The sequence below is a fragment of the Hypanus sabinus genome, chromosome 5 (assembly GCF_030144855.1).
Source record: "Hypanus sabinus isolate sHypSab1 chromosome 5, sHypSab1.hap1, whole genome shotgun sequence".
Lineage (NCBI taxonomy): Eukaryota > Metazoa > Chordata > Chondrichthyes > Myliobatiformes > Dasyatidae > Hypanus > Hypanus sabinus.
The window spans coordinates 85,986,479-86,006,619 of NC_082710.1; the positions used below are offsets into that span (position 1 = coordinate 85,986,479).

Genomic DNA, 20,141 nt, shown 5'->3' on the forward strand with positions numbered 1-20,141 from the left:
AACAAACAAACAAAAAAATGTTTTTATGTATGCATGATAAATAAATGAGTACCGTGCTTGCCTCTTAGCCTTTTATTTTAGGTTCTGTATTAGTAAGGGCATCAAAGGTTACAGGGAGGAGACAACAGAATGGGGTCGAGGTGGAAAATACATCATTTATGTTTGGATAGTGGAGCCGACTCATTGGATTTATGGCCTAATGCTGTACCTTTGTCTTATGGTCTTAAAAAGTTGCAGGAAAATAAATCAGGTTTGGGACTGAGGGATTTCTCGATGAGCCAGCATAGTCTTGACGGTCTGAACAGTTGTGAGAAATTGCCATTCTGTGGAACAAGAATAAACCAAATGAGTTTTTAAACAATAATCTAGTAGATACATAGTTACACACTGACTAATGTTTGCCTCTTTTTTAAGGTGAAATTGATTTAATTACCTGAATTCCCCAAAAGCTATGTTAGGAATTGAACATGCTTCTCTGAATCACTGGTGGAAATCACCTATGGAAATTAGTCTAATAACTATGAATTCCTCATTGCTATATGTAGATTATGTTTAAATTGCTGAAAAATACAGTGCATTGTTCTCTGGTTCTGAATTTCACTGAATTGACATTAAAAAGAACTGAATTTTGAAGGCTGTCTCCTTACATTTTCATGATCATTTGGAGTATTGCGTTCAGTTTTAGTTGCCATGTATAGGGAAGCCATTAGAGTGCAAAAACGATTTATTAGGATAGTGCCTGAGTTACAGAATGAGCCTGGACAGGTTACGACTTTATTCCTCAGTGTGTAGGAGACTGAGTTTTATAAGAAATGTATAAAACCATGTTGGGCATACATAGGGTGATTTCAGTTTTTTTTCCCTAGGTTGGCATTTGAGAACTTGAGGGAATAGGTCAAGAGTGAGAGCGGAGGATTTTATTAAGGATGTTAAGGGCACTATATATATATAAATAAATAAATAAATAAATAAATATGAGCCAGGTGGACTGCAGAGCCAGTCTCCATGCTGCACAGGTCTCTGACCAGAGATGAACTTTGCTACAGATATGTCTTTGTTGGCTATTTAATGATAAAGAGCCATAGATCAAGTGGACAGATGAAGACTTTCTCCCAGGGCAGAAGTGGCTTATACAAGGGAGCATAACTTTAAACTGATGAAGAAAATCATATGGAGGGAAGTCAGTTATTTACATAGAGATAGGTGGGTGTATGGAACATGCTACAAGAGATGGTGGTAAAGGCAGATATATTAGGGACATTTAAGAGACTTAAATAGGCACATGGATGAGTGAAAAATAGAAGGCAATGTGGGAGGTAAGAGTTAAATTGATCTTGGAGTATAATTAAAAGTCTGGCACAACAGTGTGGGCTGAAGGGCCTATAATGTGCGATTATGTTCCATGTAAATGAAACTAACAGCTTTCAAAGCATTTAGTGTTTCATTTTGCAGTATGTATCACATGATCTTCTCTTCTTCCTCAACCATCATCCTCCATGCCCCTCTTAATATCTTCCAGGGCAACGTGACCTTCTCATGTACAGATCCTCGCATTGTTCCAGTCACCTTCATGAGTTCCAGCAGTTATCTGCTGCTGCCCGGGAAGCCCCAGATGGATGGTCTTTCAGTCAGCTTCCAGTTTCGCACCTGGAACAAGGATGAGCTACTGTTGTACAACGAGTTCCATGCAAACTCCGGAGTATTGCAGATTTACCTGGTCAAGGGGAAGCTCAAAATAACTGTCCATAAATTATCCCGGAGCCTGGCAGACATCACCACAGGTAATTGAAATAGTCAGCAGTGACAGCAGGAGGAATTGTGTAAGTGGAGTGTAGCACTTACCTCCGGGCAAATCATTTTCGGCAGCTAATTATCTCCCGAAACACAGCACACTGAGCCAAACAAGATTAGAGTTAAGAGGGAAAGGGAGATTACAGCGGACGAAGAGGAAGACAATCGTGGTCTAGGGGAAGAGGAGGATTAACGATAGTTTCATTAGACCAAAACAAATACCCATGTTTAAAAGATAGAAATTTGTCTCGACAGATAATGAGTTTAATATATTCAGGAAAGTAGAAATGTGATGAAATCATTGGGGACATCACTTACTGCTGATTTTTTATTATTCGCTAATAATGAATGGGAAAGCTTGTTGGTCATGTTTAATAGGCCTTGGGAAGAAAGAACTACTTAACGTGCTTTCCATTTGGCATCCTAAGAATAGTACTGAGCCGTGGACCTGTTGGGAGCTAACGACAAATGGTGGATGAGGGCACTGTGGAATAAAAAGGTTCCCTCATTTCTGGACTGGGGGCAAGACTGGTGAAGAGTACTGGTAATTGGTTTATTATTGTCTGATGTACAGAGACACAGTGAAAAAGTTTTGTCTGCCTGCCTTCCGGAGAGATCATGGCATATTTAGGTACATTGTGGTTGTTAAAAGAAAAACAGAATGCAGAATATAATGTTACAATTACATACAAATTGCAGGGGCCATGACAGGCAGATTGGGAGATCCAGAGTGCACCTTTCAGCATTTGAAATGTCTGTTGAAGAGACTGATAACAATGGGATGGAAGCCTGATGCTAAATCCTCAAGTGTTGTGTCTTTTGCCTTCACACCCCATTGTGACTTGGAGATATTGCTAGACATGAACCTAAACATGGGCTTTCACTGAAAGACTGCAACAGTTCAAGGAGAGGTTCACTGCCTCCTTTTCAAGGACAATTTGTGATCAGCAATAAGTGTTAGACTTACCAGCAAAGATGAGCTCCCACAAGTATGTATTTTTAAAAATTTACACATGTAACTTTACACATCATATATAATTCCATATGTGGGCATCTTTAAATGTACACAGGGCAGTGCAGCGTCGATGTTCATAATAAATATTTATACAAGTTATCCTTTGAATAGTCAGACCATGATCTGTAGCTCAATATTGCAAGGTAGTGCAATCCTGTCTGAAGTGTATGAAGTATAAACCATAACTGAACTGGCAGATGGCGGTATTACTCAGCAAAGACAAAATTCAAATTTCAAGTCATTGTGCTTTCCTTGTTGGGATAAATCAACCAATCTTCCTCTCCCCAGAAATGCTGCCTGACTAGCTGAATATTCCCATCTTTTACTGTATCTATTTCAGATATCTAGCTTTTGGAAATGATTATCCAGTATCAGTCAGTGGGAATGTCTGAACATGGAACAGATCGGTACCGCCATTCATCCGATCATGCTTGCCAATCCTGATGCCCATTATGCTGATGGTTCTGCTCCTGTGTATCATCTACGTGCCTTCACTACTTTCATATTCACATATCCATCCAAAGGCAGCCTAATTCTACTACTACCCTCGTAACCCAATGTCTGCAAATCCATGAGTCCTCTGAAAGATGGAAGCTGGAGACGACCTGTCCTGGTGTTGGAGGATTGTCTGTGTGTGTGTGTGTGGGTGGGAGGGGTGGGGAGGAGGCTGCATTGCTATTGTTGTTCTGTTGCTGTTCCCTTGTTGTTGCTGCTGCTGCCTACGTTGTTCTATGAACAATGTGGAAATGCTATGTTGGTGCCGGCATGTCTGGCGACACCTGTGGGCTGCCCCCAGCATGTTGTGTTGGTTGTTAATGCAAATGACATTTCACAGTATGCTTTGATGTACATACAGTGTAAACCATATATGTCAAACACAAGGCCCGTGGGCCAAATCTGGCCCGCGGTGGAATTATCTTTGGCGTGCGAGATAATATCTAATTACTATTAAAGCTGGCCCCAGTAATCGAAGCGCCTATGGCGTATGATATGGCTAATGCTGAGTTTATTCAGGTACCAGGTTTTCAGGGTTTTTAGTGTTTATTCGGCAGTCTTGCTTGGCAGTCTTCATAAGAAACAGAATTTGTAAAGTGAAACACTTTGTAGTTATAGCAGAGACTGAGACACATGAGAGCAGGCTGAAAAAACGGAGGCAATGAAAGCTGCGTTCGCATGCGTCCGACTGATCTGGCCCGCATGAAGCTGCATTTTGCTCAATCCAGCCCGTGACCTAAAATGAGGTTGACACCCCTGGTGTAAACAGATGAAACTGAATTTGGACCAAGCACTTACCACTCACTGTGCAAAAATCTTGTTCCTAATGTCACCTTTAAACATCCCTCCTCTAACCTTTAAAGTATCTCCTTTGGTGTTTGATATTTCTACCCTGGAGAACAGATTCTGACTGACCTCTGCCAATGCCTCTCATAATATTAAAATTTTCTGTCAGGTGTCTCCTCAGCCTGTGACACTCGAAGGAGACAACCCAAGTTTTACAAAAAACGAGCAGGGAGTTCTCTTACTTTCCTGAACAACATTTATCCTGACTTATCAATAAAATAAACTAACAATAAAAACATTTAAAATACAAGCAAAAAAAAGTCATTTGGTTCCTTATTTCTATCCTGGCACTTATTAAGAGCATGTCTGATCTTTAAATCAACATCACTTTCCTCCACTAACTACCTTTACTCAAGATATATTGGGATTTGATAGGGAGGTTAAGGTAAAGAAATCCTTAGGAGACAGTGATCATAATGTAATAGAATTCATTGAGATACTTTGAGATACAATACAATACTTTGAGAGGGAGAAGATGAAGTCACATGTATCAGTATTACAGTGGAGTAAAGGGAATTACAGAGGTCAGAGAGAGGAGTTGGCCAGAATTGATTGGAAAGGGACACTAGTAGAGATTACAGTAGGGTAGCAATGGCTGGAGTTACTGGGAGAAATTTGGAAGAAGGATAGATACATCCCAAAGAAGAAGAATATTTTAAAAACAGGATAATGTAACTGTGGCTGATAAGGGAAGTCAGAGCGTACATAAATGCAAAATAAGGGACATATCATACAGCAGAAACTAGTGGGAAGTTATGGATTGGAAACATGAAAAAACCAACAGAAGGCCACTAAAAGGTCAGAAGGGGGAAAAGATGAAATATGAAGGTTAGCTAGCCAATAATATCAAAGAGGACACCAAAAATATTATTCAGATATCTAAAGAGTAGAAGAAAGGAGTGAGGTGAGTGACTGCTGGAAAATGACATTGGAGAGGTAGTTATGGGGGATAAGGAAATGGTGGATGAACTGAATAAATATTTTGCATCAGTCTTCACTGTGGAACACTAGCATTATACCCGAAATTCAAGCGTGACAGAGCGGCAGAAGTGAGTAGTTTCTATTACTAAGGAGAAAGTGCCTGGGAACCTGAAAGGTCTGAAGGGAGCTAAGTCAGCTGGACTAGATGGTCTACACCCCAGGGTTCTGAAAGAGGTAGCTAAAGAGATTGCGGAGGCATTAATAATGATCTTTCAAGAATCACTAGATTCTGAAATGATTCTGGAGGACTGTAAAATTGCAAATGTCACTTCACTCTTCAAGAAGTGAGGAAGGCAGAAGGAAGTATGTTGTAAGCCAATTTGCCTTAACTCAGTGGTTGGGCAAATGTTGGAGTTAATTGTTACAGATGTCATTTTGGGGTACTTGTAGGCACATGGTAAAATAGGCCAAAGTCAGCATGGTTTCCTTAAGGGAAAATATTGCATGACAAATCTGTTAGGATTCTTTGAGGAAATAACAAGCAGGACAGACAAAGGAGAATTGGTTGAAGGTGTATCCTTGGATTTTCAGTAAGTCTTCGACAAAATGCTGCACATGAGGCTGCTTAACAAGATAGGAGCCCATGGTATTACAGGAAGATACTAGCATGGATAGAATATTGGCTGACTGACAGGAGGTAAATATTGGGAATAAATGGAACCTTTTCTGATTGGATGCTGGTGACTAGTGATGTTCCGCAGGGGTCGGTGTTGAGATTGACATACAATGTAAAATGAAGCAATGATTTTGAGTATGGAATTGATGACCTTGGGGCCAAGTTTCCAGATGATACAAAGATAGGTGGAGGGGCAGATAGTGTTGAGGAAGCAGGAAGGCTGCAGAAGGAGTTGGGTAGATTAGGATAATAGACAAAGGAGTGGCAAATGGAACACAGTGTCGGGAAGTATATGGTCATGCACTTTGGTAAAAGGAATAAAAGCACAATCTTCTGTAACTGGTGAGAAAATTTAAAAATAAGTGTTGCAAAGGGACTTGGGAGTCCACAGGAAGGATTCCCTAAAGGTTAATTTGCAGGTTAAGTCAGTGGTGAGGGAGGCAAATGCAATGTTAGCATTCATTTCGAGAGGACTAGAATATAAAAGTAAGAATGTAATGCTGAGACTTTATGATGCACTGGTGAGACCTCATTTGGAATATAGCAAGCAGCTTTTGATCCCTTATTTATGAAAGGATGTGGTGACACTGGAGAGGGTTCAAAGGAGATTCACGAGAATGATTCCGGAAATTAAAGGCTTGTTGTATGCAGAGTGATGATTCTAGCTTTTACTTAAAGTTTAAAAGAATGATGGGGGAATCTCATAGAAATCCTTCAAATGTTGCAAGGTCTAGATAGACTGGATGTGGAGAGGAGATTTCCTGTGACGGGGGATCTTGGAGCAGCAGGGACAGCCTCAGAAGAGAGGGATGTCCATTTAGAATAGAGATGAGGTGGAATTTCTTTAGCCAGAGGGTGGTGAATCAATGAAGTTCCTTGCCACAGGTGGCTGGAGTTGCCAAGTCATTCCATGTACTTAAAGGAGAGGCTGATAGGTTCTTGATTAGTCAAGGTGTGAAATGTTACTGGAAGAAGGCAGGAGACTGGGGTTGAGAGGAAAGTGGACCAGCCATGATGAAATGGCAGAGCAGACTTAATCGCTTAATTCTGCTCCTTTATCTTTTAGTCTTATGTCTTAAGAATTAGTCTTAAGAATTCTAGCATCTGCAGAATCTTATAGCTTTGCTCTATTAGCTCCTTTTACCCTTGATTTCCCAAAGAAACATTGATGATATTCATAGTTTTTGCTATGCTCAAATTAATTACTGGTACTTGCCCAAGAGTAATTCTGACTACATTGTAAAAATGATATTATGGCTGTTAAAGCTACTGTGGCAAAATGTAGTCCTAATTCTAATCCTTTAATTTAATGAGCTGCCACATCCTGTGGCACCATGAATAAAATTAGGGAAGATCTGCTGGTTCGCAAAGACACTACATAATCCAAGGAAAGTGTGGAAGTGAGGAAATGCTTTCTGCACTGAGGTAGGGTGAGACTAGAACTAGAAGTTTCAGCTTGAGGGTGGAATAAGAAATATCTACAGGGAACCTGAATGGTAATTTTATCTGGTGCAAGTGTGGAAAGAGCAGCCAGCAGAAGTTGTGGATATGGGTTCAATTGCAACTTTTAAACATACATTACAGCACAATATAGGCTATTTGTTCTATGATGTTGCATTGATCTGTTAATCTGCCCTAAGGTCGGTATAATGCTTTCCTCCTGTATAGCCCTCCATTTTTGCTATTTAAGAGAAGTTTGGATAAGTACATGAATAGATGGGTATGGAGGGCTATGGTTCAGGTGTGGGTCGATGGGGCTAGGTGGGATAACATTGAAAACCCTGCTTCTATGCTGTAGTGCTCCAACATTGCTCCCATTACAATTATCTTATAAATCTTGTACCATCGACAATTAAATAGTTAATATTAGGCACTCGTATTTTACTATAAAGAAACAATTAAGCAAACTGAGGGGAAGATCAACCATATGTACACATTTTTTGTTAGCTCTGTTTCAAGACCAGGTTATATTGGTAGCCCCAAACTATTCAAGTGTCTCCAGTGCATCACAAAGAATGAGCAGTAGAAATTTTTCTTTGCAATGCAGGGCACATATAATAGTTATTGCCAGCATTGCTGATTAGGGCAAGCTTAACCTTACCAGTGTGAGTGAGACAGCTTTGTTTAAAGCTTCTTGCCCATAGGGAGTCTATGATACAATGAGAGCATCAATTAGTTCTAGCCTTGAATGTTGTGTCATTGCAAGATTAATAGGTTAGTAAGAGCAATTTAAAGTAAATGGCATGATATATTGGACAATAAAACCATATACTAAAACCAATAAAGCCATATTTTCTTAAACATTTAATAATGTTAAAGCAGCACTGCTAATTTTCTTTCTCAGAAAGGCTCCTTTCAAAAGGGCCTCACAGATGGAGTCAAATTACTCCCTCAGTAATGGCAATGAGACCCTTCTATTTAAAAAAAAATACAAAGGTATAAGAAAATGAAAAGGTTAACATACAAGCACCATTTGATGTATCTGGGTCTGTACTCGCTGGAGTTTTAAAGAATGAGGGGAGATTTCATTGAAACCCATTGACTATTGAAAGGGAGAATAAATCAGCCATGATGGAATAGCCAGGTAGACAATGGGCTGAATGGCCTAATTCTGCTCCAGTGTCTTATAGTCTAATGTAAGTTACAGGCTCTCCTGATTGGTGGCTTACCCATACATATGAGGAAGTCCCCAGGCTTATTCCTGGATCTACACTGCCGGAAAGGAAAGATGGTACAAGAACGCAGGCAGCACTTGTACATCCTCACAGTACCATTCACTGGTTCATTCCCAAGCTCAGCTGCTGTCTGTGTGAAGTTGTACGTTCTCCCTGTGGCTGTGTGGGTTTCTTCTGGAGTATTCCACTTTCCACTTACATGCGGCTGGCAGGTTAATTGGGTGCTGTAAATTATTCCCAGTCTGTAGGTGAGTGGTAGGTTTTGGGTGGGTTGAGTTGCTGAGAATGTGGATATTCAGAATCAGAATTATATTAATGTCACTGCCATAGTCATGATATTTGTTGTTTTGCAGTAGCAATACATTGCAATATAAGATGATTAAAAAACTATAAATTACAATAAGAAATGCATATATAAATTAAATCAAGTAAGTAGTGCAAAAAAAGAACAAATTAAATAAAATTGTCACGTTCTCCTTCGGGTGTAACGAAACGCCGAATTTAACGTCCGGATAAACCACAGTTAATAAGAACCAGATCGCAGTAAGATTAACCATTTACTGTTCACTCTTCACATTAACATATGGTGAAAACTGTTGATAAAACAATACAAGATTGATACAGTATTTGTTCCTTCCTTAATATCACATTTCAAGTGTAAATACTTGCAAAGGTGACTATAACTACATTACACTAAGGTGCAGTATACAGGGAGAGTTTACCTGCTCCATTGACTACTTTAAATACACTTCCATGCAAACTATCCGCGACTCTTTAACTAACGAAAGCATAAACATTATCTACCGACGTTACCTCTAACAGGATCACTATTAACATCTTAGTTCAATATATCGATTATCTATTAACTTACAGCGTTGCTCTCACTGTGATTTCTCATGCCTGCAAAACTGCTTGTGCTCAGGTGAGCCTCGTGGAAAGCCCCCACCCTCGCGCTAATTTCAAACCGGTGTTTTCCCACAAGACGCGGCGAAACCGGATGTGACGTCATCGCATGCCGATATATTTTACATGCAATGAATACACTTTAAACACTTCTAATTCTAACTAGAAAATACTATTGAATGAATTACTAAGCGAAAATATTATAAACTAAATAACTGTCGTAAAGACAGCACACTCCCCGCTTGACCTTCGTAAGGTCACAATGAGCAGAGTACAAAACTTAGTCTCTTAATCAGTCATTGGGTAGAAGTAGAATAACTTCTGTAACTGGCCCTTGGTAAATTTTCACATCGCCTTGGTCGGTAGTCTTCAATTCGATCTTCCTGACATGTCCATCCCCGCTAGGGAATGTAACAGTGATTCTGGCCGTTGGCCAGATTCCTGTGAGGTTCTGTCCACTTTTGTCTCTGTTGCAACAAAGGTAGATATTTTTGTCTCCAGCGAGGCCAGAACTGATTTGCCAGAGCCTGGACTTGTCTCCATTGCTTTGTGTACAAATCCTTGTCTGAGAAGTCTCCTGGTGGAGGAGGTGCTCCTGCCTTCTGTGTAAGGAGCATTGATGGCGAAAGGATGAAGGGGTTTTCTGGGTCAGAAGACACAGGTAGGAATGATTGTGCGTTTATAATGGCTGTGACCTCTGCCATTAGGGTGCACAGTACCTCGTGGGCCAATCGGGTGCGTTGCTGTATCTCAGGTTTCCTTTTCCAGGTTTTCCGTAAGGACGTGAACCGTTTGACTGCCTGCTCTTTGTTATCTGGTGAGCGCTGGCGTGGTTCTCTGATTGGCAATGGGGCAACCCCATTATTTGCTTCATCTCTGAAGACCTTGGTGTCTTTGGGTTTTAAAGAAATGGTATCTTGAGCTGATTGTGCAAGTTTGTTTCCGTGCTCGGTTTGAACGAAAACTGACTGACCTAGCGTCTCGTCGGTTACTTTACGCTTGGTAATGTCTTGTTGTGCTTCTTTAGGGTACACCTCAGTGAGGCAGATCTCGGAACAAGAACGGCTTGACTGAGTTTGACCGCAAACTTCTGTACAGTTCGAGCTGACAATTGTTGTCCTGGAGTGAACCTCTCCCTCCCCGCCGTCCTGTTGTGGGGGTGAAGGAGCGTTGTCGGTTCTTTCATTCTTGACTTCATCACGGAGCCGTGAGGGTAAATTTCCTTCCTCGTATGGATGTGATGCAATCGTGACTCTCTGAGGTTCCTCGTAGCTGGGGAAGTTATCGAATACGTATGGAGAGGGGAGACGAGCCTGCCTGTCTATTTGAGATTGTACATAGTCGCTTGTGCGTTCCAGTCTGGTCCTTTCTAAAGTAGATCTTGCTGCGGTCAGATCACGCGACCCTTCAGCTTCTTCTATGTACTTTGCTTCCGCCATGGCAGCAGCTTCTTCTCTTTCTAGCTGCAGCACTTGCAACTCTGTCGATATTTTTGCCATTTCCAACTGGATTTCGGCTTCTCGGGCGGCCCTTTCTTTCTGGATTTCGGCTTCTCTGGCGGCCCTTTCTTTCTGGATTTCGGCTTCTCTGGCAGCCCTTTCTTTCTGGATTTCGGCTTCTCTGGCAGCCTCTTCTCTTTGTCTGGCGGCCCTTTCTTTCTGGATTTCGGCTTCTCTGGCAGCCTCTTCTCTTTGTCTGGCGGCCCTTTCTTTCTGGATTTCGGCTTCTCTGGCAGCCTCTTCTTTCTGGATTTCGGCTTCTCTGGTGGCCAGTTTCATTTTCAAAACTGCTTCTTGTCTGGCGTAATGCAGTCGCACCTTGGCGGCTTCTGCCTTGGCTCTTGCCTGTGCGGACTTACTTGATGTTGTTCTACTGCCCTTGTCGCTGGGCGCCATCGACTTGATCCCGGATCGAGCTGACATTGCAGCACTTGGAACACCTGATAACGCCCGGGTGGGCTTACTTGATGTCGGTTTACTGCCCTTGTCGCTGGGCGGCGTCGACTTGATGCTGGATTGAGCTGACATTGCAGCACTTGAAACACCTGATAATGCCGCTTTTTCACTGTCACGTTCTCCTTCGGGTGTAACGAAACGCCGAATTTAACGTCCGGATAAACCACAGTTAATAAGAACCAGATCGCAGTAAGATTAACCATTTACTGTTCACTCTTCACATTAACATATGGTGAAAACTGTTGATAAAACAATACAAGATTGATACAGTATTTGTTCCTTCCTTAATATCACATTTCAAGTGTAAATACTTGCAAAGGTGACTATAACTACATTACACTAAGGTGCAGTATACAGGGAGAGTTTACCTGCTCCATTGACTACTTTAAATACACTTCCATGCAAACTATCCGCGACTCTTTAACTAACGAAAGCATAAACATTATCTACCGACGTTACCTCTAACAGGATCACTATTAACATCTTAGTTCAATATATCGATTATCTATTAACTTACAGCGTTGCTCTCACTGTGATTTCTCATGCCTGCAAAACTGCTTGTGCTCAGGTGAGCCTCGTGGTAAGCCCCCACCCTCGCGCTAATTTCAAACCGGTGTTTTCCCACAAGACGCGGCGAAACCGGATGTGACGTCATCGCATGCCGATATATTTTACATGCAATGAATACACTTTAAACACTTCTAATTCTAACTAGAAAATACTATTGAATGAATTACTAAGCGAAAATATTATAAACTAAATAACTGTCGTAAAGACAGCACAAAAATACAGTGAGGTAATTTTCATGGGTTCATCATGGAGGGGAAGAAGTTGTTCCTGAAATGTTGAGTGTGTGTTTTAAAGGCTCCTGTATCTCCTCTTTGATGGTAGAAATGAGAAGAAGGGATGTCCTAGGTCATGGGGGTCTTTAATGATGGATTTTTTACATCTTTTTGAGGCATTGACTTATGAAGACGTCCTGGATGCTGGAGAGGCTAAAGCCCATAATGGAGCTGGTTGGGAAAATACTAAAATGGAATTATTGTAGGATTAGTGTAAAGGGCAGTTAATAATCAGCATAGACTCAGTCAGGTGAAGAGTCTGTGTCCCTTCTTTCTATGACTCTATAAGGTTCATTGCCAAATGGGATAAGGACTGAAGTGATGTGAACTGGAAGGTTAGCATCACTTTATAGACTTCACATTCTGCAAAATGGTTTTTGATCTTTCATTTCCATTGTCTATGTAATCAGTCTGAAATCTTAATGAAGAATAAGAACAAGACAAAATGCTGCAACACACAAATATGTCATTTGCTATTTGGCCCATTGGCCCATGCAGGCACGTTAAGATAAATCACTAATTAATCCCACTCTTCCCTGGCAAGTTTGTTTACCCATATTTTGAGGAACTGCAGTGAGCTTGGATAACTTATTTGGCAGGGCACTGGAATTTTAATCTAATGTTTCAGGGTTCAAGTTCGTGTTCGGGCACTGACTTTACCTCAGGAGATAAGTAACTGTCACCACTTTCACATCCATTCTGCAAAATGTAATTTTTTTCAATGGGCTGAGTAGCCTAATATTGCTCCTATGTCTTCTAATCTTATGGTCTTATTCCCCATTCTGTGAGGCTCAAGGCTTTATAAGGCATTGGTCACACCAAGTATTGTGAGCAATTTTGTGCCTCTTATCTAAGAAAGTATGTGCAGACATTGGACAGAGTCCAGAGGAGGTTCACGGGAATCATCCTGGGAATGAAGGGAGTTTAGAAGAATGAGCAGGGATTCTTAATGAAACCTTTTAAATATTGAAAGGCCAAGATAGAGTGAACATGGAGCGGATGTTTCCTCGAGCTGGGGAGTCTAGGACTAGATGGCAGAGCCTCAGATATCACTTCAGAAGAGAGATTCTTTAACCAGAGTGTGTTGATTCTGTGGAATTCATTGGCCCAGATGGCTGCTGAGCCTATGTCATTGGGTATATTTAGAATGGCGTTTCATGGGTCTTGACCAGTAAGGGTGTCAAAGGTAAGAGGGAGAAGGCAGGAGAATGGAATTGAGGGGATTAATAAATCAGCCATGATGGAATGGCAGAACAGACCTGATGTGACAAATTGCTTGTTTGTGCTCCTGATGTTTTATGGTCGTTAATGTGTGAAATACTTGAATGGATTCTGGCACTTGTAGCTTCCAACAAAGCAATCACGATATGCAAATATAGAAAAGGCAAGAACAGATAAAGAGAAGGCACAGTTTTATGCAGCGGAGAGTATGAAATCCCATTGAGTTTCTTGAGGAAGAACATTGATGCAATGCAAGTCTTGGCATATACAGACCGGTTAGTGAAGAAGGCACCTGATATGTTTGCTTTCATAGCCTGAGACCTTCAGTATATGAGTTTGGACATCATGTTGCAGTGTACACAGCATTGGTTAGACTTCTCTTTTAAAGTATTGTGTACAGTTGCCACACCACAAGAAGATTTAGTAACAATAAAGAGAGTGCAGAAGAGATTCACCAGGATGTTAGCTGGAATGAAGAGCTGTCATTATAAGAAATTGAAAAGACTGTGTATATGCTTGCTGGAAATCAGAGCAGGTTTATTCTCACTGATACATGTCATAAAACTTGCTGTTTTGTGGGACAGTATAGTGTAATACATAATTTAAAAAACATAAATTACAATTAGAAATACATAAAATTAAATAGAGCAAAAAGAAAGCAAAATAATGAGTTTGTGTTCATGGGTTCATTGTCCAGGTCAGTTAATTGATGGCAAAGGGGAAGAAGGTGTTCCTAAAACATTAAGTGTGTGCTGTCAGGCTCCTGAACCTCCTCCCTGATGGTAGCAATGAGAAGAGGGCATGTCTGAGTTGATCCTTAATCCTTAATGATGAGTAACGCCTTTTTGAGGCTATTGTCCACGGCTGAGTTTACAAGTGCTGCAGGATTTTCCGATCCTTTGCATTGGCACCTCCATACCAGATGATTGTACAACCATTATGCTCTTCATGGTACACTGAGGGGTGAACTTACGAAACTTAATTAAATTTGAAAAAAGATACAGATATGATAAATAGTTTTTTTCTCTGACAGGGAAGTCGACAGGTAAAGGATACAGATTTGAGGTGAGAGCGGAGAAATTTAAAAGAGAATTGAGGGTTTTTTTCTGCTGTACTGGTCTAAGAAAGAACCATTGGTGCAGGAATTCTCATGGGTCAATAATAACTTATATATCTCCCCACTGCATTACACAAGGACAGTATTTGCTGGGTGGCACCGTGTGCACAGCAATGAGCTGCTGCCTCATAGTCCTGGACACATGGTGCTCTCTCTGTGGCATTTGCAGATTCTTCCTACAATTACATTGACTTTTCCAGGGTGCTCTAGTTTTGTCCTTCACCCTAAAGATATGCTAGTTGGAGGTTAACTGGTTTTTGTAAAATACCAAAAGTGTAAAAGCACCAAAAGTACCAAAAAGATAGGTTTAATCTGTGGGTTGAGATTCTAAATTGGAGAAAAGCCAGTTTTGATGGTTTCAGAAGTAATCTGGCAAGTGTGAATTGGGACAAATACATACTTGGAAATTTTGAGAGTACAAAATTTGTATGCTCCTGTTGCAATAAAAGGTAGAGATTAACAGGTGTAGGGAACCTGGGTTTTCAAGACATCTCGACGCCCTGGTTATGAAATAGAAGGTGGTGCATAACAGGTATAGGAGGTGATAACAAACAAGGTGCTTACGGTGTACAGGAGATGCAAGAGAACACTTAAGAAAGAAAACAGGAAGGCTAAAAGAAGGCATATAGTTGCTCTAGCAGACAAAGTGATGGAGAATCCTAAAGGATTCTATAGGTATGTTAAAAGCAAAAGGATGACAAGAGACAAATTAGTCCTCTGGAAGACCAGAATGGTAATCTATGAGTGGAGCCAAAACTGGTCGGGGAGATCTTAAATGCATTCTTTGCATCTAATTTTACTCAGGAAACAGATACAGAATCGATAAAGGTGGGGAGAAGTGGCATAAACTTTGTAGGCCCAATACAGGTTACACAGGAGCAGCTGTTTGTCACCCTGAAACAAATCAGGTCGATAAGCCCCCAAGGCCTAATAAGATATTCCCTTGGATCCAACGGGTGGCAAGTACAAAAAATTGCCATGCCCTAGGGAGATATTTAAAACATCCTTAGCAACAGGAGATGTACCAGATGATTGGAGGATAGCCAATGTTGATTCACTGTTTAAAAAAGGCTCTCAACAGGAGATCATGGGTCAATGACTCAGACAGCAGTTGTGGGAAAGTTATTGGAAGGTACTTTAAGGGACTGGTTATATAAGTATTTGGATAGACATGGACTGATTAAGGATAGTCAGCATGGCTTTGTGCATGGCAGGTCATGTCTAACCAATGTTATAGATTTTTTCAAGGAAGTTACCAGGAAAGTGGATGAATGCAAGGCAGTGGATGTTGTCTACATGGACCTTAGTAAGGCAGTTGACAAGGTCTCGCATGGGAGACTAGTCAAAAGTTTCAGTCACTTGGCATTCAGAATGAGGTAGAAAATTAGATTAGACATTGGCTTTGTGGGAGAAGCCAAAGAGTGGAAGAAGAGGGTTGCCTCTCTGACCGGAGGCCCCGCGACTAGTGGTGTTCCGCAGAGATCAGTGTTGGGTCCTTTGTTGTTTGTCATCTGTATCAGTGAACTGGATAATAATGTGGATCAGCAAATTTGCAGATAACACCAAGATTGGGGATGTAGTGAGCAATGAGAAAGGATTTCATGGTGTGCAGAGGGGTCTGGATCAGCTGGGATAATGGGCTGAAAAGGGCAGGTGGAATTTAATACATATAAGTGTGAGGTGCTGCACTTCAGAGGGACACCAGGGCAGGTCTTATTCAGTAAACGGTAGAGTACAGAGGAGAGTGATAGAACAACAGGATCTGGGAATACAGGTACAAAAATCATTGAAAGTGGTGTCATAGGTAGATAGGGTCATAAAGAAAACTTTTGTCACATTGACCGTCATAAATCAATGTATTGAGTACAGAAGTTACTTTGTAGTTGTATAAGACCATTAGACCATAAGACATAGGAGCAGAATTGGACCACTTGGCTCTCAAGTCTACTCTGTCATTTCATCATGGCTGATCCAAATTTTCTCTCAACCCCAGTCTCCTGCCTTCCCATATCCCTTCATGCCCTGATGAATCAAGAATTTATCAATTTCTGCCTTAAGTTTACATAAAGACTTGGTCACCACAATCGCCTGTGGCAAAGAATTCCACAGATTCACCACTCTCTGGGTAAAGAAATTCCTCCTCATCTCCATGCTAAAAGGTTGCCCCTCTATTCTGAGGTTGTGTCCTCTGGTCTTAGACTCTCCCACCACAGTAATCATCCTCTCCAAATCAATTCTTGCAAGGCCTTTATCCATTCGATAGGTTTTAATGAGGCCACCCCTCATTCTTCTGAATTCTAGTGAATACAGGCCCAGAGCCATCAGATGATATTCATATGACAAGTCATTCAATCCTGGAATCATCCTTGTGAACCTCCTTTGAACCCTTTTCCGTTTCAGCAGATCCCTTTTAAAATATGGGGTCCAAACCTGCTCACAATACTCAAGCGAGACCTCGCAGGTGCCTTATAAATTTTCAACATTGCATCCTTTCTTTTATATTCCAGTGTTCTTGAAATAAATGCTGATGTTGCATTTGCCTTTCTCACCACAGGCTCAACCTGTAAATTAACCATTAGAGAATCATGCACAAGGACTCCGAAGATTCATTGCACCTCAGCTTTCTGTATTTTCTCTCCATTTAGAAAATAGCCAATCCTTTCACTTCTTCTACCAAAGTGCATGGCCATACACTTCCTGACGCTATATTCCCTGTGCCATTTTTGCCCATTCTCCTAATTTGTCTGTCTTTCAGTAGCCTCTCAACTTCCTCAAAACTACCTTCCCCTCCATCTATCTTCATATTGTCTGCAAACTATGCAGCAAATTACATCATCCAAATCATTGACGTATAATGTAAAAAAAATTGGTCCCAACACAGACCCCCGTAGAACACTGGTAGTCACTGGTAGCCAGACAGAAATAACTCCTTTTGTCCCACTCTTTTCCTCCTGCTAATCAGCCACTGCTTTATCCATACTAGGATCGTCCCTGTAATACCATGGGCTCAAAGCTTGTTAAGCAGCCTCATGTATGCAACCTTGTTAAAGTTCTTCTGAAAGTCCAAGTACATAACATCAACCAATTTTCCTTTGTCTATCCTGCTTGTTTCTTCAAAGAATTCCAACAGATTTGCCAGGCAAGACTTTCCCCTGAGGAAACCCTACTGACTAATAACCTTTTTTTTATCATGTGCCTCCAAGTACTCTGAAACTTCATCCTTAATAATCGATCCCAACCACTAACTGGCTTAATAGTTTCCTTTCTTTTGCCTTTTTCCCTTTTTGAGGAGTGGAGTGACATTTGCAATTTTCCACTCTTCTAGAACCATTCCAGAATCTAGTGATTCCTGAAAGAAATATAAATATAAGAAATATTAATGCCAAATAACCATATAAAAATTACAGCACAGAAACAGGCCATCTCGGCCCTTCTAGTCCATGCCGATGCTTACACTCACCTAGTCCCACTGACCCGCACTCAGCCCATAACTCTCCATTCCTTTCCTGTCCATATACCTATCCAATTTTACTTTAAATGACAATACCGAACCTGCCTCTACCATTTTTACTGGAAGCTCGTTCCACACAGCTACCACTCTCCGAGTAAAGAAATTCCCCCTCGTGTTACCCTTAAACATTTGCCCCCTAACTCTCAAATCATGTCCTCTTCTTTGAATCTCCCCTACTCTCAATGGAAAAAGCCTATCCACGTCAACTCGATCTATCCGCCTCATTATTTTAAATACCTCTATCAAGTCCCCCCTCAACCTTCTATGCTCCAAAGAATAAAGACCTAACTTGTTCAAACTTTCCCTGTAACTTAGGTGCTGAAACCCAGGTAACATTCTAGTAAATGTTCTCTGTTCTCTCTCTATTTTGTTGATATCTTTCCTATAATTCAATGACCAGAACTATACACAATACTCCAAATTCGGCCTTACCTATGCCTTGTACAATTTTAACATTACATCCCAACTCCTATACTCAATGCTCTGATTTATAAAGGTCAGCATACCAAAAGCTTTCTTCACCACCCTATCCACATGAGATTCCACCTTCAGGAAACTATGCACCATTTTTCTGAGGTCACTCTGTTCTACTATATTCTTCAATGCCCTACCATTTACCATGTATGTCTTATTTGGTCAGCTATGTGTGGAACCGAAGGAGATGGGAGAGATTTTGAATGATTTCTTCTCTTCGGTATTCATTAAGGAGAAGGATATTGAATTGTCTAAGGTGTGGGAAACAAGTAAGGAAGTTATGGAACCTATGACAATTAAAGAGGTGGAGGTACTGGCACTTTTAAGAAATTTAAAAGTGGATAAATCTCCGCGTCCTGACAGGATATTCCCCAGGACCTTGAGGGAAGTTTGTGTAGAAATAGCAGGAGCTCTGACGGAGATCTTTAAGATGTCATTAGAAACGGGGATTGTGCCAGAGGATTGGCGTATTGCTCATGTGGTTCCATTGTTTAAAAAGGGTTCTAGAAGGAAGCCTAGCAATTATAGACCTGTCAGTTTGACATCAGTGGTGGGTAAATTAATGGAAAGTATTCTTAGAGATAGTATTTATAATTATCTGGATAGACAGGATCTGATTAGAAGTAGCCAGCATGGATTTGTGCGTGGAAGGTCATGTTTGACAAACCTTAATGAATTTTTTGAAGAAGTTACAAGGAATGTTGACGAGGGTAAGGCAGTGGATGTAGTCTATATGGACTTCAGCAAGGCCTTTGACAAAGTTCCACATGGAAGGTTAGTTAAGAAGCTTCAGTCGTTAGGTATTAATGCTGGAGTAATAAAATGGATTCAATAGTGGTTAGATGGGAGATGCCAGAGAGTAGTGGTGGATAATTGTTTATCAGGATGGAGGCCGGTGACTAGCGGGGTGCCTCAGGGATCTGTTTTGGGCCCAATGTTGTTTGTAATATACATAAATGATCTGGATGATGGGGTGGTAAATTGGATTAGTAAGTATGCCGATGATACTAAGGTAGGAGGTGTTGTGGATAATGAGGTGGATTTTCAAAGCTTGCAGGGAGATTTATGCCGGTTAGAAGAATGGGCTGAACATTGGCAGATGGAGTTTAATGCTGAGAAGTGTGAGGTTCTACATTTTGGCAGGAATAATCCAAATAGAACATACAGAGTAAATGGTAGGGCATTGAGGAATGCAGAGGAACAGAGAGATCTAGGAATAACTGTGCATAGTTCCCTGAAAGTGGAGTCTCATGTAGATAGGGTGGTGAAGAGGGCTTTTGGAACACTGGCCTTTATAAATCAAAGCATTGAGTACAGAAGTTGGGATGTAATGCTAAAGTTGTACAAGGCATTGGTAAGGCCAAATTTGGAATATTGTGTGCAGTTCTGGTCACCAAATTATAGGAAAGATATCAATAAATTAGAGAGAGTGCAGAGATGATTTACTAGGATGTTACCTGGGTTTCAGCAATTAAGTTACAGAGAAAGGTTGAACAAGTTAGGTCTCTATTCATTGGAGATTAGAAGGTTGAGGGGGGATTTGATCGAGGTATTTAAAATTTTGAGAGGGATAGATAGAGTTGACGTGAACAGGCTGTTTCCATTGAGAGTAGGGGAGATTCAAACTAGAGGACATGATTTGAGAGTTAGGGGGCAGAAGTTTAAGGGAAACACGAGGGGGTATTTCTTTACTCAAAGA

At 41.0% G+C, this 20,141-nt stretch overlaps 1 protein-coding gene across 1 annotated transcript in view; it reads left to right on the forward strand.

Annotated features, from left to right (window-relative positions):
* Positions 1–20,141, forward strand: part of LOC132394274 (contactin-associated protein-like 5) — a 1,716,192-nt gene that overhangs the window by 752,242 nt on the left and 943,809 nt on the right. The window contains exon 8 of the mRNA XM_059970198.1: positions 1,520–1,781. Coding sequence (XP_059826181.1) covers positions 1,520–1,781 — 262 coding nt within the window. The remainder of the gene's footprint in view (positions 1–1,519; positions 1,782–20,141) is intronic.